The sequence below is a fragment of the Erinaceus europaeus genome, chromosome 12 (genome assembly GCF_950295315.1).
Source record: "Erinaceus europaeus chromosome 12, mEriEur2.1, whole genome shotgun sequence".
NCBI classification, from domain to species: Eukaryota; Metazoa; Chordata; class Mammalia; order Eulipotyphla; family Erinaceidae; genus Erinaceus; species Erinaceus europaeus.
In genome coordinates, this window is record NC_080173.1 from 102464418 (window position 1) to 102483362 (window position 18945).

Below are 18945 nucleotides of genomic sequence, written 5' to 3' on the forward strand. Positions count from 1 at the left end.
CCCTCTGCATCTCTCCCTCTCCCTCTCCCTATTCCTCTCCCTCCCTCTCCCTCTCTCCTCCTCTCTCTCCCTCTCTCTTCCTCTCCCTCTCCCTTCCCCTTCTCCCTCCCTCACCCCCTCCCCATCCCTCTCCCCTCTCCCTCTCCCTCTCTCTCTCTCCCTCTCATTCTCCCTCCCTCCCTCTCCCTCCTTCTCTCTCCCACTCATTCTCCCTCCCTCTCTCTCCCCCCTTGCTCTCTCCCTCCCTCCCCCTCTCTCCCTCTCTGTCTCACTCTCCCTCCCTTTCTTCCCCCTTCCTCTCTCTCCCTCTCTCTATCTCCCTCTCTTCCTCCCTCTCTCTCCCTCCTCAAGCCCCCATTCCCCGCCTGTGTGTGGGGGGATAGGAGTGGTGAAGCAAGGCTGTGGGTGTCTCTCCTATCTCTCCTTCCCCCTCTCAATTTCTCTTGTCTTACCTAATACAAAAAAAAAAAAAAAAAAGGAAAAACAATAGACACCTGGAAAGGCACCAAGCCCCAGTAATAACGCTGGTGGCTTCTCTCCCTCTCTCTCTCCCTCTCTCTCTCTCTCTCCCTCTCCCTCCCCCTCTCCTTCCCTCTCTCTCCCCCCTTTCCCACTCCCTAGTCCCTCTCAATTTCTCAGTGTCTCTATTAAGAAAATTAAAAAAAAAAAATGAAACAATGGCCAGTGAAAGCAGTGGATTCATGGATTCATGGTACAGGCACCGAGGCCAAGTGATAACCCTGGTGGAATCAAAGAGAAAAAAATAAGGGACTGGGTGGTGGTGCATCTGGCACAACACATGCATCATAATGTTCAAGGACCAGGGTCTAAGCCACTTGCAGGGGGGAAGCTTCATGCTGGGTGAAGCAGGGCTATAGATATATCTGTATCTATATCATCTATATCTCCCCCCACGATTTCTCTCTTTATACAAAACTAATAATAATAGAGGCTGGGGAGATAGTATAATGCTTATGCAAAAATTCTTTCATGCCTTGAACAATGAAGTCCCAGGTTCAAACCCCATACCACCCTAAGCCAGGGCTGAGAAGTGCTCTGGTTAAATAAGAAACAAAAATCAAATAAAATAAACTTAGAAAAAGGGAAAGACACACGCTAAAGGAAGAAGGCAGGCTTGAGCACAAGGCACGGAGGGCTGAGAAGTGAGATCACCGCCAGGCTGAGCGGCCTGTCACAGGGTCCCGCCACGGCCCCGCTGGCTTAAGTTTCTCCCCCAGCCTAGCCGCTGGCGCAGTCCTCAGCCTGCCTGTCCCCCAGATCATTCACGCTGGTCATTTCTTCTTGGGCAGTGAGCCCGCTGCTCTCAGAGCAGCTGGACAGTGGGGCCGGGGCCGGGCCGGGCATCTGCGGGCGTCCCAGCACAGCAGCCAGCAGTGCCTTCAGGTACTGGCGGAAGCGGCGGCTGGAGAAGGCATAGAGCACAGGAACAAAGCAGCAGTGGAGGAAGGCAATGCTCTCGGTCACCTGCAGGGCGTAGTCCAGCTGCTGGCTGACCTTGCAGTCCCAGAGGGCTCTCAGGTCCTGCAGCGAGTGCAGAAACAAGGTGAGGTTGTACGGGAACCACAGCACAAAGAAGGCCACCACCAGGGCTACGGTCATCCTGAGGGCTCGGCGCTGGCCCGGGGGCCTGAGCCTGACCAGGACACAGCCGATGCGGGAGTAGAAGTAGACCATGGCCACGAGTGGGAGGAGGAAGCCCAGCGTGTTCTGCATGAAGCGGAGGGAGAGCTTCCACTCAGTCCCCCGGCCTCCGAATTCTGCGTAGCAGTTCCACACGCCCGGGGGGCTCTCCACCGTCTGCACAAAGACCATGTCCGGGACGGAGGCGGCCAGGGCCACCGCCCACAGCACAGTGGCCAGGAGCAGGCTCTTGGCTCGGGTCCTCAGCCTGCAGTGATGCTGACCGTGAACTATCTCCAGGTACTTGTCCAGGCTCATGCAGCTGATGAAGAAGATGCCGCTGTAGAAGTTGACGGTGTAGAGCGTGCTCACCAGCTTGCACAGGAAGCTCCCAAACACCCAGTTCCAGACCACAGAGGCGCCCCAGAAGGGCAGGGTCACCACGAACAGCAGGTTGGAGATGGCCAGGTTCAGCAGGTAGACCTCCGTCATCCGCCCGCGAGGCACGTAGCGGAGCAAGACGACCAGGAGGAGGAGGTTCCCGCCCAGGCCCAGCACGAAGATCAGAAAGTACAGGAGCGGCAGGAGGAGTCTGCCGAAGGACAGCACCTCATCCTTCCTGCACAGCATGGAGGCCGCCTCCTCCAGGAAGTACTCATAGTAGTCGTGGAAGGAGCTGTTCTCAAAGCCTGCAGCCTTGGTGGTGAGGGGCGGCGGGGAGGCGGTGGTGGCCATGTGGGAGCTCTGCAGACCAGAGAGCAGGGGAGAACTAAGAGGCAGCCCGGCCGGCATTCTCCATTCCCTCCTAGGCCCCCAATGAAGCAGGGCAGCGACAGACAACGGGGAGAACACAAAGTGAAGAGTGGTTTGGGCACAGTGTGGCGCACCAAAGGGAAGGACTCTGGCAAAGATCTGGAAGGAGGGAGAGGAAGAGAAGCCTGGGGCCCTGGTGCAGAATGAAGCTGTGCTCATGTGTCAGAGACTGTCCACCGCCAGATCCTGGCCCTGCACTCAGGACTGTGAAGATGGGTCCAGCTCAGCTCGGGAGGGGTGGTGGGCAGCCTGGTGGGAAGAGAACGTGGGAATGTTGTGGTCACTGGCTGCTGGGTACTGATTCGGTGGAGGGGGAGCCAAGAAGCTAGCTTGGAAACGACCATCCATTCAAGCAGGAGAGCATCATGCCTGAGCCTGGGAGGCAGGGAAGAATGTGAGAGGGGCCAGGTGGAGGCTGCCTGCCCTCAGGAGAGCACACACTACCCTTTGCCTGAGCCCCAGTGCAGCCTCCGTGGTGAGTGGCAGAGGGAAGGCATTCTCTGCTTCCTCCAAGACCACTTAATAAGGCGGGCCAGGGAGGGAATGGAAATATGAGTGAAATGTATAGATATAATTTATTTTTTATTGCCACCAGGGTTGTTGCTGGGACTTGGAGCCTGCATGACAAATCCACCACTCCTGGTGGCCACTTTTTCCTGCTTTTCATAAAGATTTTATATATTTGGGCCCAGTTGGTGGCACACCTGGTTGAGTGCACATGTTACAGTGCACAAGGACCCAGGTTCAAGCCCCCAGTCCCCACCTACAAAGGGAAAGCTTTGCGAGTGGTGAAGCAGTGCTGCAGGTGTCTCTCTGTCTCTCTCCCTCTCTATCTCCCCTATTCCTCTCAATTTCTGGCTGTCTCTATCCAATAAAAAATGAAGATTAAAAAAAAAGATTTTATATATTTGTGAATGAGAAAGACAGAAGGAGAGCAGCCAGGGACTGAACTCAGGACCTCATGCTTGAGAGTCCAGTGCTTTATCCACTGTGCCACCTCCAGGACCACTTTTCTTTTCTATTTATTAGATAGGACAGATTGAAATTGAGAGGGGAGGGGAGATAAAGAGGAAGAGTGAAAGAAAGACACCTGTAGTCCTGCTTCATCACTCATGAAGCAACCTCCTGCGGGGGGTGGGGGTGGGGATCGATCCAGACTTGAACCCAGATCATTGCCCATGGTGATATGTGAGCTTAGCTGGGCGCACCACCTCCTGGCTCCTCTTAAAAGTGTTTTTCAGTCACATCTGATCTTCAGTGGGGAGCATTTGCTCAATACTTACTTAGTGTGGCTTTTCAGGCTTGGAATTTCTTCTGTCATCTGAGGATTTTCATGGCTTTGGTAATTGTAGACATGTGATCTTATGCCATTGTTTCTGTTTACTTATACTGACTATTTTAAAGATGTTTCAAGGGGCTAGGTGGTGGTGCACCTTGTTGAGTATACATGTTACAACGTGTGTAGACCCAGGTTCAAGCCCCCAGTCCCTACCTGCAGGGGGAAAGCTTTGCGAGTGGTGAAGCAGGGCTGCAGGTGTCTCTCTATCTTTCTGTCTCCCTCTTCCCTCTTGATTTATGTTTGTCTCTATCCAATAAATAAATAAATAAGTAAAATAAATAAATAAATATGTTTCAAGGTGCACCCAATTGAGCCCACATGTTACCATGCATGAGAACCTGGGTTCAAGCCCCAGCTCCCCACCTGCAGGGAGGAAGCTTCACAAATGGTAGAGCAGATCAGCAATTCTCTCTCTCTCTCTCTCTCTCTCTCTCTCTCTCCCTCTATCTCTCTCTCTGCCTCTCTATCTCCCCTCCCCTTCAATTTCTCTCTGTGCTATCACATAAAAAGAAAGGGGAGGGGAGGAGCTCATGGGTGCTGGGAGAAGCAGATTCATCACTCAGGCACTGAGCCCCAGCAAAAGCCCTGATGGCAGAATAAATCAATAATAAAATACAATAAGGATGTTTTATTTAGGTTTGTAGCAGAAACATGTGCTCTACAATGTTGATGAACTTAGAACCTACTAAATCTTTCTGCTCCTCAGTTTACATCTTCAAAATAATAATGGCAGGTCCAGAGAGACAGCTCATCAGGTCAGTGTGTGTCTTGCTTTGTGTAAGGCCCAGGAGGCTTGGGTCCCTGTAGCTCATGGAAACACCTTAGTTCTGGGGGAAGCTCTGGTGCTGTGCTGTCGTGTGTGTGTGTGTGTGTGTGTGTGTGTGTGTGTGTGTGTGTGTGTGTGTCTGTCTGTCTGTCTGTCTGTATGTGTCATTTGCATAAACAATAAGCCAATCCAGCAGTGGTGAAACCACTCATGTACAAAGCCCCAGACCTGCCAAAGAAATAATGGCTGAGAAATAAAGTGGTGATGGCAGTGGTGTTTACCTGTGAGTCTTGAGTGTAGAAGACACTTAGCTCTACAAAGGTGTCTGGGATGTTCTAGGGAGTCAGCAAACATTTAAATCATTTCCATCTAAAGCCACCTAGTGGCAACCTAGATTCTTTCCCCATTCCTTTCACTCCTGTGAGCCTACCTCCTTAATGCATCTAGGATGCATCCATTTATTTCCATAGATAGATAGATTAAATCAACGTAAGACAAGTGAAAACAAAACAATGTACTCTGTAGAGGTACAAAGGGGTGGAAAAAACGGCAGAGGGTAACAAGCAGAGGACTCACGATCATTTGCTTGGGCAGGAGGAGCCAGGGACTTCTGTCCTGTCCAAGGTCATGGTCCCTATGGGACACTTGTATCACTAAGAGTAATTTTTTTTAAAGACAGTCTTGGGGCCAGGTGGTGGCACACCCAGTAGAGTGCACAGACCAGGGTTCAAGCCTCTGGTCCCCACCTGCAGGGGTAGAGATTCATGAGTGGTAGAGCTATATGTGGGCCTCCCTTGCTCTCTTCTGCCCCTATCTCTCCCCTTCATCAACAAAGAAAAGGAAAAATAACTGGTCACTGGGAATAGGGTGCAGACACCAAGAGTCAACAGTAGCCCTAGTGGCAAGAGAGAAAGGAAGAAAGGAAGAGAGAAAGGAAGAGAGAAAGAAAGAAAGAGAGAGAGAGAAAGGGAGAGAGAGAGAGAGAAAGAAAAGCAAAGAAGGAAAGAAGAGAAAGAACAAAAGAAAAGGGGGAAAAAAGCCTTATATGGTGATGAGTGATGAGTCTCTGGTGAACCCTGAGCCATACTCTGCTCTGAGCTAGGTCTGAGTGTCTACACTGCAGCTCTCCACAACCAGGAGGCAGGCCTGGAGCAGAGACAAGGCCCAGCCAGGCACAAGCAGAGTCCCCAGAAGGGAGGGAGCCTGTAGGCAGGCGACAGTAACAGGCCACAGACTGAGAAACAAATCCACTCTACCCTCACTTATTTCCATTCTTAGACTCAAGGGAGTCTGGACTTTCTAAAGTCAAAAGGCCAGTTTTCGTTTGTGTGTTTGTTTGTTTTCCTGAGCACTGCTCAACTCTGGCTTGTGATAATGTTGGAACCTGAACCCGACACTTTGGAGACCCGGCACGAAAGTCTCTTTGTGGAGTCTGGGCATTGGCAAACCCAGCTGAGCACATGATTTACCATGTGCAAGGGCCCATGTTCAAGCCCCCATTCCCCACCTGTGTGTGGGGGGATAGGAGTGGTGAAGCAAGGCTGTGGGTGTCTCTCTTTCTCTCTCTCCTTCCCCCTCTCAATTTCTCTTGTCTTACTTAATACGAAGAAGAAGAAGGAGAAGGAGGAGGAGGAGGAGAAGGAGGAGGAGGAGGAGGAGGAGGAGGAGGAGGAGGAGGAGAAGGAGAAGGAGGAGAAGGAGAAGGAGAAGGAGAAGGAGAAGGAGAAGGAGAAGAAGAAGAAGAAGAAGAAGAAGAAGAAGAAGAAGAAGAAGAAGGGGAAAAACAATAGCCACCTGGAAAGGCACCAAGCCCCAGTAATAACCCTGGTGGCAATAGAAATAATAGATAGGGAGTCGGGCAGTAGTTCAGCGCATTAAGTGCAGGTGGTGCAAAGCACAAGAACCGGCATAAGGATCCTGGTTCGAGCCCCCAGCTCCCCACCTGCAGGGGAGTCGCTTGACAAGAGGTGAAGCAGGTCTGCAGGTGTCTGTCTTTCTCTCCTCCTTTCTGTCTCCCCCTCCTCTCTCTATGTCTCTCTATCCTATCCAACAATGACGATATCAATGACTATAACAATAAAACAACAAGGGCAACAAAAGGTAATAAATAAATATAAAAAAGAAATAGATAAGTCTTTTTGTGTAACTATCATGCCATCTCCCCCACCCACCAGCTTGTATGTCTTCTGTGAATTATTTTAATAGGTGAGATCCTCATTTTATAAAGAATTTTTACCCAGTTCTTTGTGTTATAACTTTTGTCTGTTTTCTTTCTGGGTAAAATTTTGAAGGACATGTCAGTTGGGGCCCTTAGCTACCCCTCCTAGTATCCATGACACTGAGGCTGTGGTGGAACTGCTCCCAGGAGCCCTGAAGTTCTCCTGTTCCATGAATTTCCGTCCCACCCTTGGGCTCCTGCCAAATGACATCTGGACCAGATGCTGGAGAACATGACATAGGCTCTGTTCCCATTTGAGTTCAGCCCTGGTGGCTTCCATCAGGATGGGACTCTGCTCCTAACACACCCCAGGGCCTTGACCTGGACCTTCACTTGCTGGTTTCTGCCCTTCATGAGCATCCGGAGTCTCCGGGCCCTGCGCCTCCCCCTGTCCGGGTAGCAGCACGCCTGCTCTCACAACATGACCAGTGGGGAGCCTGGCAGCCGCTGAGGGATGTGAATGTTCTCTGACCTTGGCCCTGATGTGGGCGGGGGGCAGGAGTATCCTGTAGTTAAACACCAACCCTTCTGAACTGCCAGGACCAGGACCGACTCTGACCTGAAATCCCTGACTTTTGCTTCAACAAACAACAGAATATGGGAGTTGATTTGATCGATACCAATGCCAGCCACTTGGTAAAGCAGTTTCCTTCTTTTATTTTTTAATATTTATTTATTCACTTTTGTTGCCCTTGTTGCTTTATTGTTGTAGTTATTACTGTTGTTGTTGGACAGGACAGAGAGAAATGGAGAGAGGAGGGGAAGACAGAGAGGGGGAGAGAAAGACAGACACTGCAGACCTGCTTCACCGCCTGGGAAGCGACGCCCCTGCAGTGGGGAGCCGGGGGCTCAAAGAGAGCAGTTCCCTTCTTTGGGAACATTTTGTTCCCTTCCTTTGAGGAATGACTCGTCTTTCACGATGGGAATGTTTGCAACTCCAGTCCACCCCTCACCTGCCAACCACTAGCAACTCCTCCATCCATAGTATCACCATCAGCAGCAGCATCAAGAAGTTGTGCCCCATGCAGGTGACAACTGACTGGTGCCTGCATGTCCACTGAGTTACTTCTGTAAGCAAAGCAGGGGCTGTTTCCCCATTTGATCTACGGGTGGAGGCAGCTTTCTCGTGACACACAGGAGGCTGCTGACAGAGCTGCCTCTGGACTCCAAGACCTCGGGTTCCAGAAGCCATGCCTCACCCCATCCTGTCACAGACTTGGGCACTCTCCAGCCATAGGTACTGGAGAAGGTCTGATTTGGGCACAGAAATTCTTAGCTTTCTAGAACTTTGCCTTCATTGGTTGGTCTAACCTTTGTAGATTCCACCATTAACATCCCCCCACACACACACTCCCCACCACTACCACACACACACACACAACACACAGCCTCCACTATGTTGACAGAATAATGATTTTTTTTTCCCAAAGACATCCATGGTGGTTATGCAAAACAACTTTCATGCCTAAGGTTCCAAGGTCCAAGGTTTAATCCCCAGCACCACCATAAGCCAGAGCTGAGCAGTTCTCTAGTTAAAAGAAAAAAAAAAAAAATCCACTTCTAGCTTTCTGAAGTCTGTGACTATGGTCCCTTGTCTATGAAATGGGACTTTGCAGGTGTGGTGAAACAAGGATCTTGACATGGGGACACTACTCTGGTCATACAACCAGACCCAACCTCATCACAAGGGTCTGATGAGAGGGATACAGGAGTGTTCAAATTAGAGATGGGGAAGTGTAAATGGAGGTGAGAGGCAGACACAAGTCAGTAAATGTGGGCATCCCCCCCCCCCCCAGAAACTATGGTAGGCAAGGGAGAAAGTCTCTCCTGAACCTCCAGGAAGAATATAGCCCATTTTAGACTTTTGACCACTAGAATGATGGTAAATCTGTGTTGTTTTGCAGGATGTGGGTATATGTACCCTTAGCCTCCTCAGTTTGAAGTTCTGAGATCACAGAATTGTATTACCTATTGCCACTGTGTTAAATCATTATGAATTTGGTGGTTTAAAACAATATAGTTTTTAAAATATTTATTTTTTATGGAAGAGAAGGAGAGAGAGAGAGAGAGAGACAGACAGACAGACAGACAGACAGACAGACATGTAGTGCCAGGGGTAAAATTCAAAATCTCATGCTTGAGGGCCTGACACTTAATTCTAATGTGAATTTTCAGGTAGTAAGGCAGCTCTGGATGGAGCTCTGAGGGGAACTCAGGGAGAATGCAGAGCACCACCTAGAAGACAGAGATGCTCACAGGAGGAGAGAGAGTGAGGCCAAGAGCATCAGGCTCTGACGTCAGGCGCAGCAAGAGCCCTTTGCTGAAGAGGAATGGCCCCTCCTGAGCAGACAGCGCTGAACTCCTAAGGTCTTTCAGAGAAATTACAGTCCAGACAAGAAAGACAATACTGAGACCTCTGGTGGACAAGGAGGCGACTAAATCGAGTTCCTTCTATGACCTGAACATTCACATGCCAGTCTCCCACTTAGTGCTCACCATAGTTCTGGGGAGCAGTACTATTTTTTTATTAGTGCATTAGAAAATGTAATACAGGGAGTCGGGCTGTAGCGCAGCGGGTTAAGCGCAGGTGGCGCAAAGCACAAGGACCGGCATAAGGATCCCGGTTTGAACCCCGGCTCCCCACCTGCAGGGGAGTCGCTTCACAGGCGGTGAAGCAGGTCTGCAGGTGTCTGTCTTTCTCTCCTCCCTCTCTGTCTTCCCCTCCTCTCTCCGTTTCTCTCTGTCCTATCCAACAACGACGACAACAACAATAACTACAACAATAAAACAACAAGGGCAACAAAAGGGAATAAATAAATAAAATAAAATATTAAAAAAAAAAGAAAATGTAATACAAAAATAAAATTAAATTTAAAAAGAAAGAAAATGTAATACAGAAAGAACTAGTAGTAGATTTCTTTATGAAATAATACCCCCCATAAAAAAGGGGATAGAATGTTGTACAAAGGAACAAAGAAAAAAAGGGGGAAGCAGTTTGATCTCTACTTTCATTTCAAAAATATTTTTTTATTTATTATTGAATAGAGAGAGTGAAATTGAGAGGGGGAGGAGATAGAGAGGGAGAGAGAGAGAGAGATAGAGAGAGAGAGACCTGCAGCCCTGCTCCACCATTTCTGAAGCTTTCCCCCTATAGGTGGGGACCAGGGGCTTGAACTGGGTCCTTGTGCACTGTAGTGTGTGCTTAACAAGGTGCACCACTGCCTGGCTTCTTGATCTCTACTTTCCAGGTGTGGGAATTAAGGCTTGGAGAGGTGAAACCTAGCTGTCATGGCTTCAGATCGGCAAGTAACAGACCCAAGGTTGTTCTAACTTACAGGATAGAACAGGGGCCCACTTGCCCAGGCTCCCTTTTTAATCACCTTTGAACTTGGAGGATGAGCTCCCAGTCATGGAGGCATCTGGTCTCAGTCGAGTGTCAGAGAGGAGTGGAGTCAGGAGTCAGTAAGCCGGAGCTGATGCCTACAACCTCATGAGAGCCACTTACGCTCCCTGGAGCTCGGAGACATTCAATAGATAATCATGAATTACCCACTTTTGCATTCACCAGTGACAATTGGAAGGTTAATGTGGGATTTGCTTTGTCACTGCTGAGCTTCCCTGCTCTAGGCTGACTTTTCCAGATAGAGTGAGAGACAAAGAGACAGCAGGGGAAAGACAGACAGCATCACTAGAACCTGGGTCATATGCCCAGCAAAGCTCACCCAGGTGAGCTGTTGTGCTGGCCAGGCACGGTGGAGTACATGCGCCATGAGAGATCCTGCCAGTGCCTCCTGCGGCCCGTGCCTCCCACCACTGCTGACAGCTGGCTGCAGAGCCTGTGCCAGGTCAGGATCCTGAGAAATGGGAGCAACTGGCCATCTTGCTGCCCCACAGCCTTCCTCCCCCCACATCCCACATCAAACCCTAGCTGCCTTCCCCCCCCCTCAGAGTCCCAAGGTAGACATATGCAAGAGAGAGAGAGAGAGACACAGAGTCCCTTCTCCAGCCCGGAGCACACCAGGCCGAGTGCACTGCCAACAGTGCCCTGAGGTCATTGAACAAACAAATAAGAAAGCCAAGACCGTGGCTTGAGATAATTCCTAAGGCCACATTTTTTGGCCTCTTGACAATCTGAAAGTCACAGCCTTCCCAGTGCAGCCCAGCAGCTGGGTGCACAGGCAGGCAGAGCACAGGACTTGCGTGAGAGAGGTCCTAGGTTTGACACACCTGGCGTTGCAGTTACCAGATTATACATGCTCCTTCCCTCCTCATAAAATAAAATTAAAAATCTAAAAAAATGAGCAGAAAACAGAAAGGAAACACGTTCTAAATCCTCCCTTTGGAAACCTGCCCGCCCGCCCGCAAGCACTCACACACACACAGTCACTCCTCAGCCTTACCGCCCCACCCCCACGCCGGGAACGCACAGATGCACAGAGGATGCAGCACTGGACCTTTAAGCATGCGGTCCAAGCTTGGCCCCAGCATGGCATGTCCAGGTGATGTCCTGCTTCTCTTTGACTTTCCTTTTCATAAGTCAACTTTTTTAACACATGCTTATTTTATTTATTTATTTTGGATAGAGACTGAGAGAAATTAAGAGGAGAGAGGGAGATAGACATAGAAACACCTGAAGAGGGAGTCGAGCGGTGGCGCAGTGGGTTAAGCGAACGTGGCGCAAAGCGCAAGGACCGGCGTAAGGATCCCGGTTCGAGCCCCCGGCTCCCCACCTGCAGGGGAGTCGCTTCACGGGCGGTGAAGCAGGTCTGCAGGTGTCTGTCTTTCTCTCCCCCTCTCTGTCTTCCCCTCCTCTCTCCATTTCTCTCTGTCCTATCCAACAACAAAGCAACGTCAACAATGGCAATAATAACCGCAACGAGGCTGCAACAACTAGGGCAACAAAAAGGGGGAAAAATGGCCTCCAGGAGCCCAGCAATAACCCTGGAGGAAAAAAAAAAAAAGAAAAGAAACACCTGAAGGGGAAGGGGTAAATAGTTAATTTTATTCATAGATTTTCTTCAAGATTGCCCTAATCCAACGTTCTAGCCCTTTTCTCAACTGACATCATCTTCTCAAACAATATCTGTGTCCACCTCCATGTTAGCTATCAAACTCAAGCAAAGACTATGAAAGTCACAGGCCCCTAAGAACATACCTAAAACAGACTTCCTCACTTCTGTCCACCCTAAGACCCCTATTCACATCTGCTCTATTCCTACCTTTTGTTTCCTTTTCATTAATCATTTTGTCCTGCTTTATCTTACTACCTTTCAGCCACCAAGTTGCAGATGCTCCTAGGATTCTATCCAGACATCCCTGGACAGACGCCCTCCCCAATATGTCCTAGAACCTCCCCTCCCCAGAGCCCTGCCCCACTAGGGACAAATAACAGCAGGCATGGCCAGTGGAGAAGCAGTGACAGAAGCCAGAACTCCCACCTTCTGCTCCCCATAAAGAATTTTGGTCCATGCTCCCGAAGGGGAGAAATGTCAGGGGAAGATGCCCAGAGGGCTCTGAGCTCCAACTCCATCAGGACGCAGAGAGAGAGGAGAAAGGGAAAGTCATTCAGAAGTAGTAATAGGTGTCTATGTGACTTGGAAAGAAAGAGAAGATGGAACCATGGAAAAATGGGCAAATATTATGTAAATATAGATAGTTATAGAAATAATAGTCAACCCATATCTGTGACCTTGGGAGAACTGCTGTAGCTTCCAGTGGAAGGAAAGGGGATACAGAACTCTGGTGGTGGGGACAGTGCAGAATTATGCCCCTGTGATCTTGTAATGTTGTAAATCAATATTAAATCACTAATAAAATTTTTTTTAAAAGAGAGATACATGCTGCCCTGCTTCACCTCTCCTGAAAGTTCCTCCTCCCCTCCCCCACAGGTGGAGACTAGGGGCTTGAACTCAGGTCCTTGTGCATGGTAATGTGTGTGCTTTACCAAGTATACCACCACCCTGCCCCCCACAAGTACATCTTTAAAAAGAAAAGGAAGAAGAAAAACCAAATTCTCCTCCCAAAGGTAGAGTTATATTTAGAACATCATCTGCCCTCAGAGGGTAGAATTCACTAGCACAGGGCTGGCATCTGAGAAGTCTCCCACAAATGACGTGAAATTAATCAACACAGTCACCTCTTTTCCTTTCTTCTTTCTCCGCCCCCCCTTCCCTGCTTCCCCCTCCTCATCCACCTGTACACTGACACACCTGAGCCTCCTTCTGGGAACTGTTTTCCCAGCCTAGGCCGGCCCTCCCCCAGCAGCCTCAAAGCATGGCCACGGAGCCAGGCTGAAGCAAAGCCTCACTATCCCTACTCAGGCCACGGTCAAGTGTGGCGTCCACAAGGCACAGCCTCTCTTGGACCAGGATCTCAGGATGTGGCCCAGTGGCCACTCCCAGTGCTCACCCTCAGAGACTCCTCAGTTGCTTTAAGAGGACAAGAATAGGATGGAGATGGAGTCCTAAGGTCTGGACTCCACTCTGGCTCAGCAGAACAGGCCTGTCTTGGCCTAGGGTGCTGACACCCTCACCCGCCCCAGGCCTGCACTCCAGGCCTGCATTCCTGGCTAAACTGTGACTAGAAAAGTTGAGGCAGGATTGTGAAGTGACTCACACTCTGACCACAGTGTCTAGAAAGTGTTCTGGCCTTGGGGCACAGGGGGCAGAATGTTTGCCTTTGGGGCAACTGGTTATGCAACAGAGTTGGGATCACTCTGTTTTCTTTCTCCCAGGTTTGGGAAAACAGCAGAAATGAAACTACCTTTCATCCAACAGCAGCAACAACAACACTACTGCTGTTCCCGTCCCTGCCCACCACTGACAGAGCAGCAAGTTAGGCTCTGTCCCTAGAACTTCCCATTCAATCACTCATTCACTCTTTCATTCATTTATTTACTCATTTGTCAGGGGGAAGGGCTTCACAAGTGGTAAAATGGTGCTGCAGGTCTCTCTCTTTTCCTATCTCTATCCAAAACAAACAAGCAAACAAATAATAAAAAAAAAATGATGGACGTGATGGAAGATGTTGGAGAGGAGGAAGTGAGGGAGACAGAGACCACCGGGCTGCTGTTGCCCCAGGAGGCAGGCCACGGTGGGGGGTGGGGTGGTGCATGACTAGAAAACAGGAAAAGGAACTGAAGGTTACACAGAGAGACACAGGAGAGAAGCCTGGTGCCACCAGGGCAGAATGCAGGAAGAGAACTCACAGTTCTCACAGCCAGGGTCCCACCTCTGCTACGCAGCTCAGGATTCAGTGGCCTTAAACCTTCAGGCCCTGCCAGTTGCACAGCACAGCAAATGGGAAACTGAGCCTTGGCCTTGTGGGTTTAACACCCTGGAGCCCTGGACTTCCATGAGCCTGTTTTCTCTTCCAAAAAGCCAAGAACACCGAAGGCAAGGGGTTTTGTGTGTATTAAATTTGGCACCATCATTGCAACAGCTAACACCATGGAACTTTGGAGCTATAGTGGGCACTGGGGCAAGGGGGTTCACATATACTAACATCCTTAATCCTTACTCCTTACATTTGCTTCCTAGAAGCCAAATACCAGTGCAGCTTGGTCTCAGAGCTGAGAACACTAAGGCACAGAGAAGTTGGAGAACTGGTCCAGGGCCACACAGCAAGTGAGTAGGAGAGGCAGGATTGGAAAGCCAGGGCCCAAGCTCTTAATGACCACGTTACCTTGCCTCTCACAGAAAACAGCAAGTCAGTCCCCCCCCCACCGCCAGGCTTTATCTGTATTTAATGTTCTGACTGTTACAATAGCTTTACAAGGCAAACAGCACTGTTTTCAATTTACAAATGAACAACTGAGGCTCAGAGAAGGGGAGTGATGTGCCCGAAGACACAAAGCAAATACTCTCTAAGAAATCAGCACAGCCCTCCCGTGGCCTCTCCAGGACCTGCCCTCACAGCAGAGCAACCATGGCAGGAACAGCCCCACTCTCTCAACGGAGGCTGGTCAGCCTGCTCTGCCCCTTGAGGAAGATGGATCCTGACATGAGAGCAGCCTGGAATGTTCCAGCTGTGACCATGGGCTGCAAGCTCAAAGTTCACACAGGCTCCTGTGCTAAATGTGAATAGATATGGGCCCTAGGTCAGACTGATGGGGTAAATAGTTAATTTTATGCATAGATTTTCAATATTGGGAGAGATCCTCTGCCCTAATTCAGCTTCCTAGTTCTATTCTCAATTCTGACACCATCTTCCCAGACAATATCTTGAGCCCACCTGCATATTAGCTGTCAAGCTCCAGCAAATATTCTACAATCAGGAGCCACTAGCAACATACTTAAAGTTAACTAATAGACTTCCTAGCTTCTTTCCACTCTAAGACCCCCATTCCCATCTGCTCTATTCCTACTTTTTGATTCCTATTTATTAAAAATTTTGTCTTGCTTTATATCTTACTACCTTTCAGCCACCAAGTCACAGATGTTATTATGATTCCATCCTGACCTCCCTGGGCAGATGACCTCACCAAATGTGTCCAGGAACCCCACCTCCCCAGAGCCCTGCTCCACTAGGGAAAGACAGAAACAGGCTGGGGGTGTGGATCCACCTGCCAATGTCCATGTCCAGCTGAGAATCAATGACAAAAGCCAGACCTCCCACCTTCTGCTCCCCATAAAGAATTTTGATCTATACTCCCAGGAAGAGAACAATATTAGGGGAAGATGCCCAGAGGGCTCTGAGCTCCAACTCCATCAGGACCCAGAGAGAGAAAGGAGGAAAAAAGGAGGGACATTCAGAAATAGTAATAGGACTTGGAAAGGAAGAGAAGATGGAACCATAGAAAAAAATGGGCAAATATACGTAAATATAGACACAGACACATAGCTATAGAAATAATAGTCACCTCAAGATCTGTAACCTTGGAAAAGTGACTGCAGTTCCCAGTGGAGGGAATGGGACACAGAACTCTGGTGGCAGGAAAGGTGTGGAATTATATCCCTGTTATCTTATAATCTTGTAAATCAATATTAAATCACAAATAACAATGATAGAAAGATTCTATTAAAAAGCTGTAAAAATAAATGAAAAATAAATGAATAAACAAGTTAAAAGGAAGAAAGAGAGAAAGAGAAAGAAATCAAATTCCTATGACCGGCAGGATCAGTCATGGGCGTCCTTGTGCTGTGCGGATTCTCACAATGAACCAGCAGGAATAACCCAGCCCCACTACTGACAGATACCATATGTGGGAGGCTCCGCTATAGCTCAGTCCCGTTTTAGTCCTCTGGCTCCTTTGTGAAGAGGTGAGCAGATGTCACTTCCCCAGTGTCACAGGATGCCAGGGACCGAGCTACACAGAGCTCAGCAGAGCTGGCCCTAGGTCTATGATCACTCTGTGCCAGACCACTTGGAGGATTCTCCTTTTTATACTTTTTAACATTTTTTTTTGCCTGATGACAACACTTATCAATGCATGATATAAAATGTGGAATTAGAGGAAAATAATAGGAAAATGAAAACCCCACAACCTTACTGGCTCCTCCCCCAGAAATAAGGGCTGGGGATATAACTTAATGACTATTCAAAGACTCCCATGGCTGGGGTTCTAAGGTCACAGGCTCAATTCCTAGCCCCCCCCCCCATATACCAGAGATGAGTAGTGCTCTAGAAAATATATATTAAAATAAATAGGACAATTAATTTAAAGATAAATGAGTTGGCCAAGCAGCTCACTTGTGTGCAAGCCAGGTTCAAGCCCAGCCACATCACAATGAGGGAACTTTGGTGCTGTGGTCTCTTTCACTCTCTCGTCCTGTCTAAATATCCCTGGGCAGATGACCTTGTCAACGTGTCCAGGAACCCCCCCTCCCCAGATCCCTGCCCCACTAGGGAAAGACAGAGACAGGCTGGGGGTGTGGATCCACCTGTCAACACCAGTGTCAATGTCCAGTGGGGAAGCAATTACAGAAGCCAGAACTCCCACCTTCTGCTCCCCATAAAGAATTTTGGTCCATCCTCCCAGAGGGGGAGAAATGTCAGGGGAATAAAACTAGAGGGCTCTGAGTTCCAACTCCATCAGGACTCAGGGAGAGAAGTAAAAAGAAGGATATTCATAAGTGGCAGTGAGTGTAAGTTTGACTTGGAGGGGAGCAAAAGGAAGGACTATGGAAGAAATGGGCAAATACATATAAATATAGACAGATAAGTTATAGAAATAATAGACCTTGGGAGGGCTGTTGCAGTTTCCAGTAGAGGGAGTGGAGACAGAGAACTCTGATGGTGGGAACAGTATGGAATTGTACCAGTGTTGTTTCTGGATATTATAAATATTAAATCATTAATAAAAAAAAAAGATAGAAGAGGATGAGCAGGAAGAAGAAGGGGAGACGGAGGGAGAAAAAAAGAGGAAGTAAGGAGGGGGAGATAAGAAAGGAGAAACTGCCTTTCCCCAGAAATTACCCTTGGAAAGGTGTTGGCACGTTTTGCTTTCATATCCAGCACCTGAGGTGTTGCACCTGGGCTTGTAGAAAGAAGGGTTCTGGCAGGAAGCGGACCCTTGTCCAGCCCCAGCAGGGCAGGGGTTCCTTGGCAGCCTCCTAACAGACCCACCCTCTCAGGTTCCTGGGGTGCACACAGTCCATCCATTCCCCACGCTCCCTGAGACCCCACATTCATTACTCAGTGTTTCCTGGCTCTTATCAAGAGGTGGAGATGTTTGTGACAGTGATGAATTCACGAGGGCGGCCCCACCTCCCAAAGTTCCTTTCAGTGAGTAAAACTCTCCGCACTTTCTAAGTCCAGTTCTTGAAGGCACTGCAGCAGGAGAAGGCCTGTTCTTTCCCAAATCCTATTTGCCTCTGCCTTTAAATTGGAAGGTCAACCCTGGTGCTTTATGCATTGGCATTTCTTCGTTATGCTCAGTTCAAAATAAAACAACCCCAAAGCAGGCAGTTCGTAGCAGTGGGGCACAGGACTTGCAGGGCCCAGGATCAATGCTAGCACCATCACCAGCCAGAGCCAAGTGACCCAAAGCAAGCCCACCAAGCTCCCCTCACCCCACCCCACCCCCATCTCCCCATGCAGCACAGAGCATCAGGGAACAGCAGAAACAGAATGATCAACCCCAGTCAAATTGCCAACCTTCCTGGGCCTTGGTCTTCTCATCTGCAAGATGCTTCCCTCTGGAGTTTTTATAATGAATGCACAACCCATAGCTACCAATTCCCTTCCAGCTCCTAAAATAGCATTTGGTTCAAGTTTTAGAAGATCCTGGGCTGTTTGAGAAAGACAGAGAGGTCTAGAAGTGTGTGTGTGTGTGTCTGTGCGTGTGTGTGTGTCTGTGTGCGTGTGCGCGTGTGTGTAAGAGGAAAGGACCAGAATAGCATGAAGAGAGTACAGATGTGTCCAAGATCATAAGACTGGAAGCCCCAGCCCTGGGAATGCCACCCCTAAAGCTGTCCTTTGTCCCCCATTGTTGGACTTCAGGGGAAACTGGAGAAATGTCTGCTGTCACCCAACCAGATCTGGGATTTTCAGAATTCATGAAGCAGACTCTCGGGGTCTGCAGACTACTTTGCTTTCCAGCTGTTAGAGTAACTATGAAAGTAGAGACAAGAGGAAGCTCCAGGCTGGCCCACTCTGCACCTCCAGTGCCCAGCACGCGTACCTACCCACTCTTCCAGCCACAGAAGCCCTTCTTCCTCAGTGGCCCCCCTGGCAGAGCCCAGTGTGGCTGTAACCTACCAGATGGGACCAGCCTCACCACTGGGGGCGTCCAGCTGGCCAAGGGAGCCTAGTCCCTCTTCCTCAGGGAAGTGCAGCAGGAGGGTGAGTTCCCTTGGACAGCAGCTCACACACATCCTGCTTAGGGGGTGGGCCCCTCCTTCACAGCCCCACCTCAGGGCATAGCCATTAGCTCTTCCCCTTGCTGACAAATGAGTCAAGTTCCAATAACTGCTCTCCACCCCCAGCTGGAAGGAATATTCCCCTAAAGCTCAATTACTTTGGAAAACTAACTACACCTCTCTGCAATGACTCCCCAGGAAATAGCCTACACCAGTGACAGCCTCCCAGGAATTTGTCTACCCAACTTCCAGCCTCTAGATTCCCTGGTCTGGGACATCTCCCCAGCAGAATACCCCCAAGCCCTCACCCCTCCTTCACTGGCTCCCTCTGACCATAGCTCCCCAAACACTGCTCCACCAGAGTCAG

General features: G+C 49.3%; 1 protein-coding gene across 1 annotated transcript; it reads right to left on the reverse strand.

Moving 5' to 3' along the window:
- Positions 1 to 646: 646 nt before the first annotated feature.
- On the reverse strand, positions 647 to 18560 carry ACKR2 (atypical chemokine receptor 2). The gene is made up of 2 exons (XM_007537542.2): positions 18405 to 18560; positions 647 to 2385 (listed from the first exon to the last, which is right to left on the reverse strand). Exon 2 carries the CDS (start codon positions 2374 to 2376, stop codon positions 1240 to 1242), a length of 1137 nt encoding a protein of 378 aa, XP_007537604.1. The 5' UTR covers positions 2377 to 2385; positions 18405 to 18560; the 3' UTR covers positions 647 to 1239.
- Positions 18561 to 18945: the final 385 nt, after the last annotated feature.

Bases quoted from the DNA above. Each gene is read 5' to 3' on its own strand.
- ACKR2 (XM_007537542.2), bottom strand. From the start codon at position 2,376: ATGGCCACCACCGCCTCCCCGCCGCCCCTCACCACCAAGGCTGCAGGC.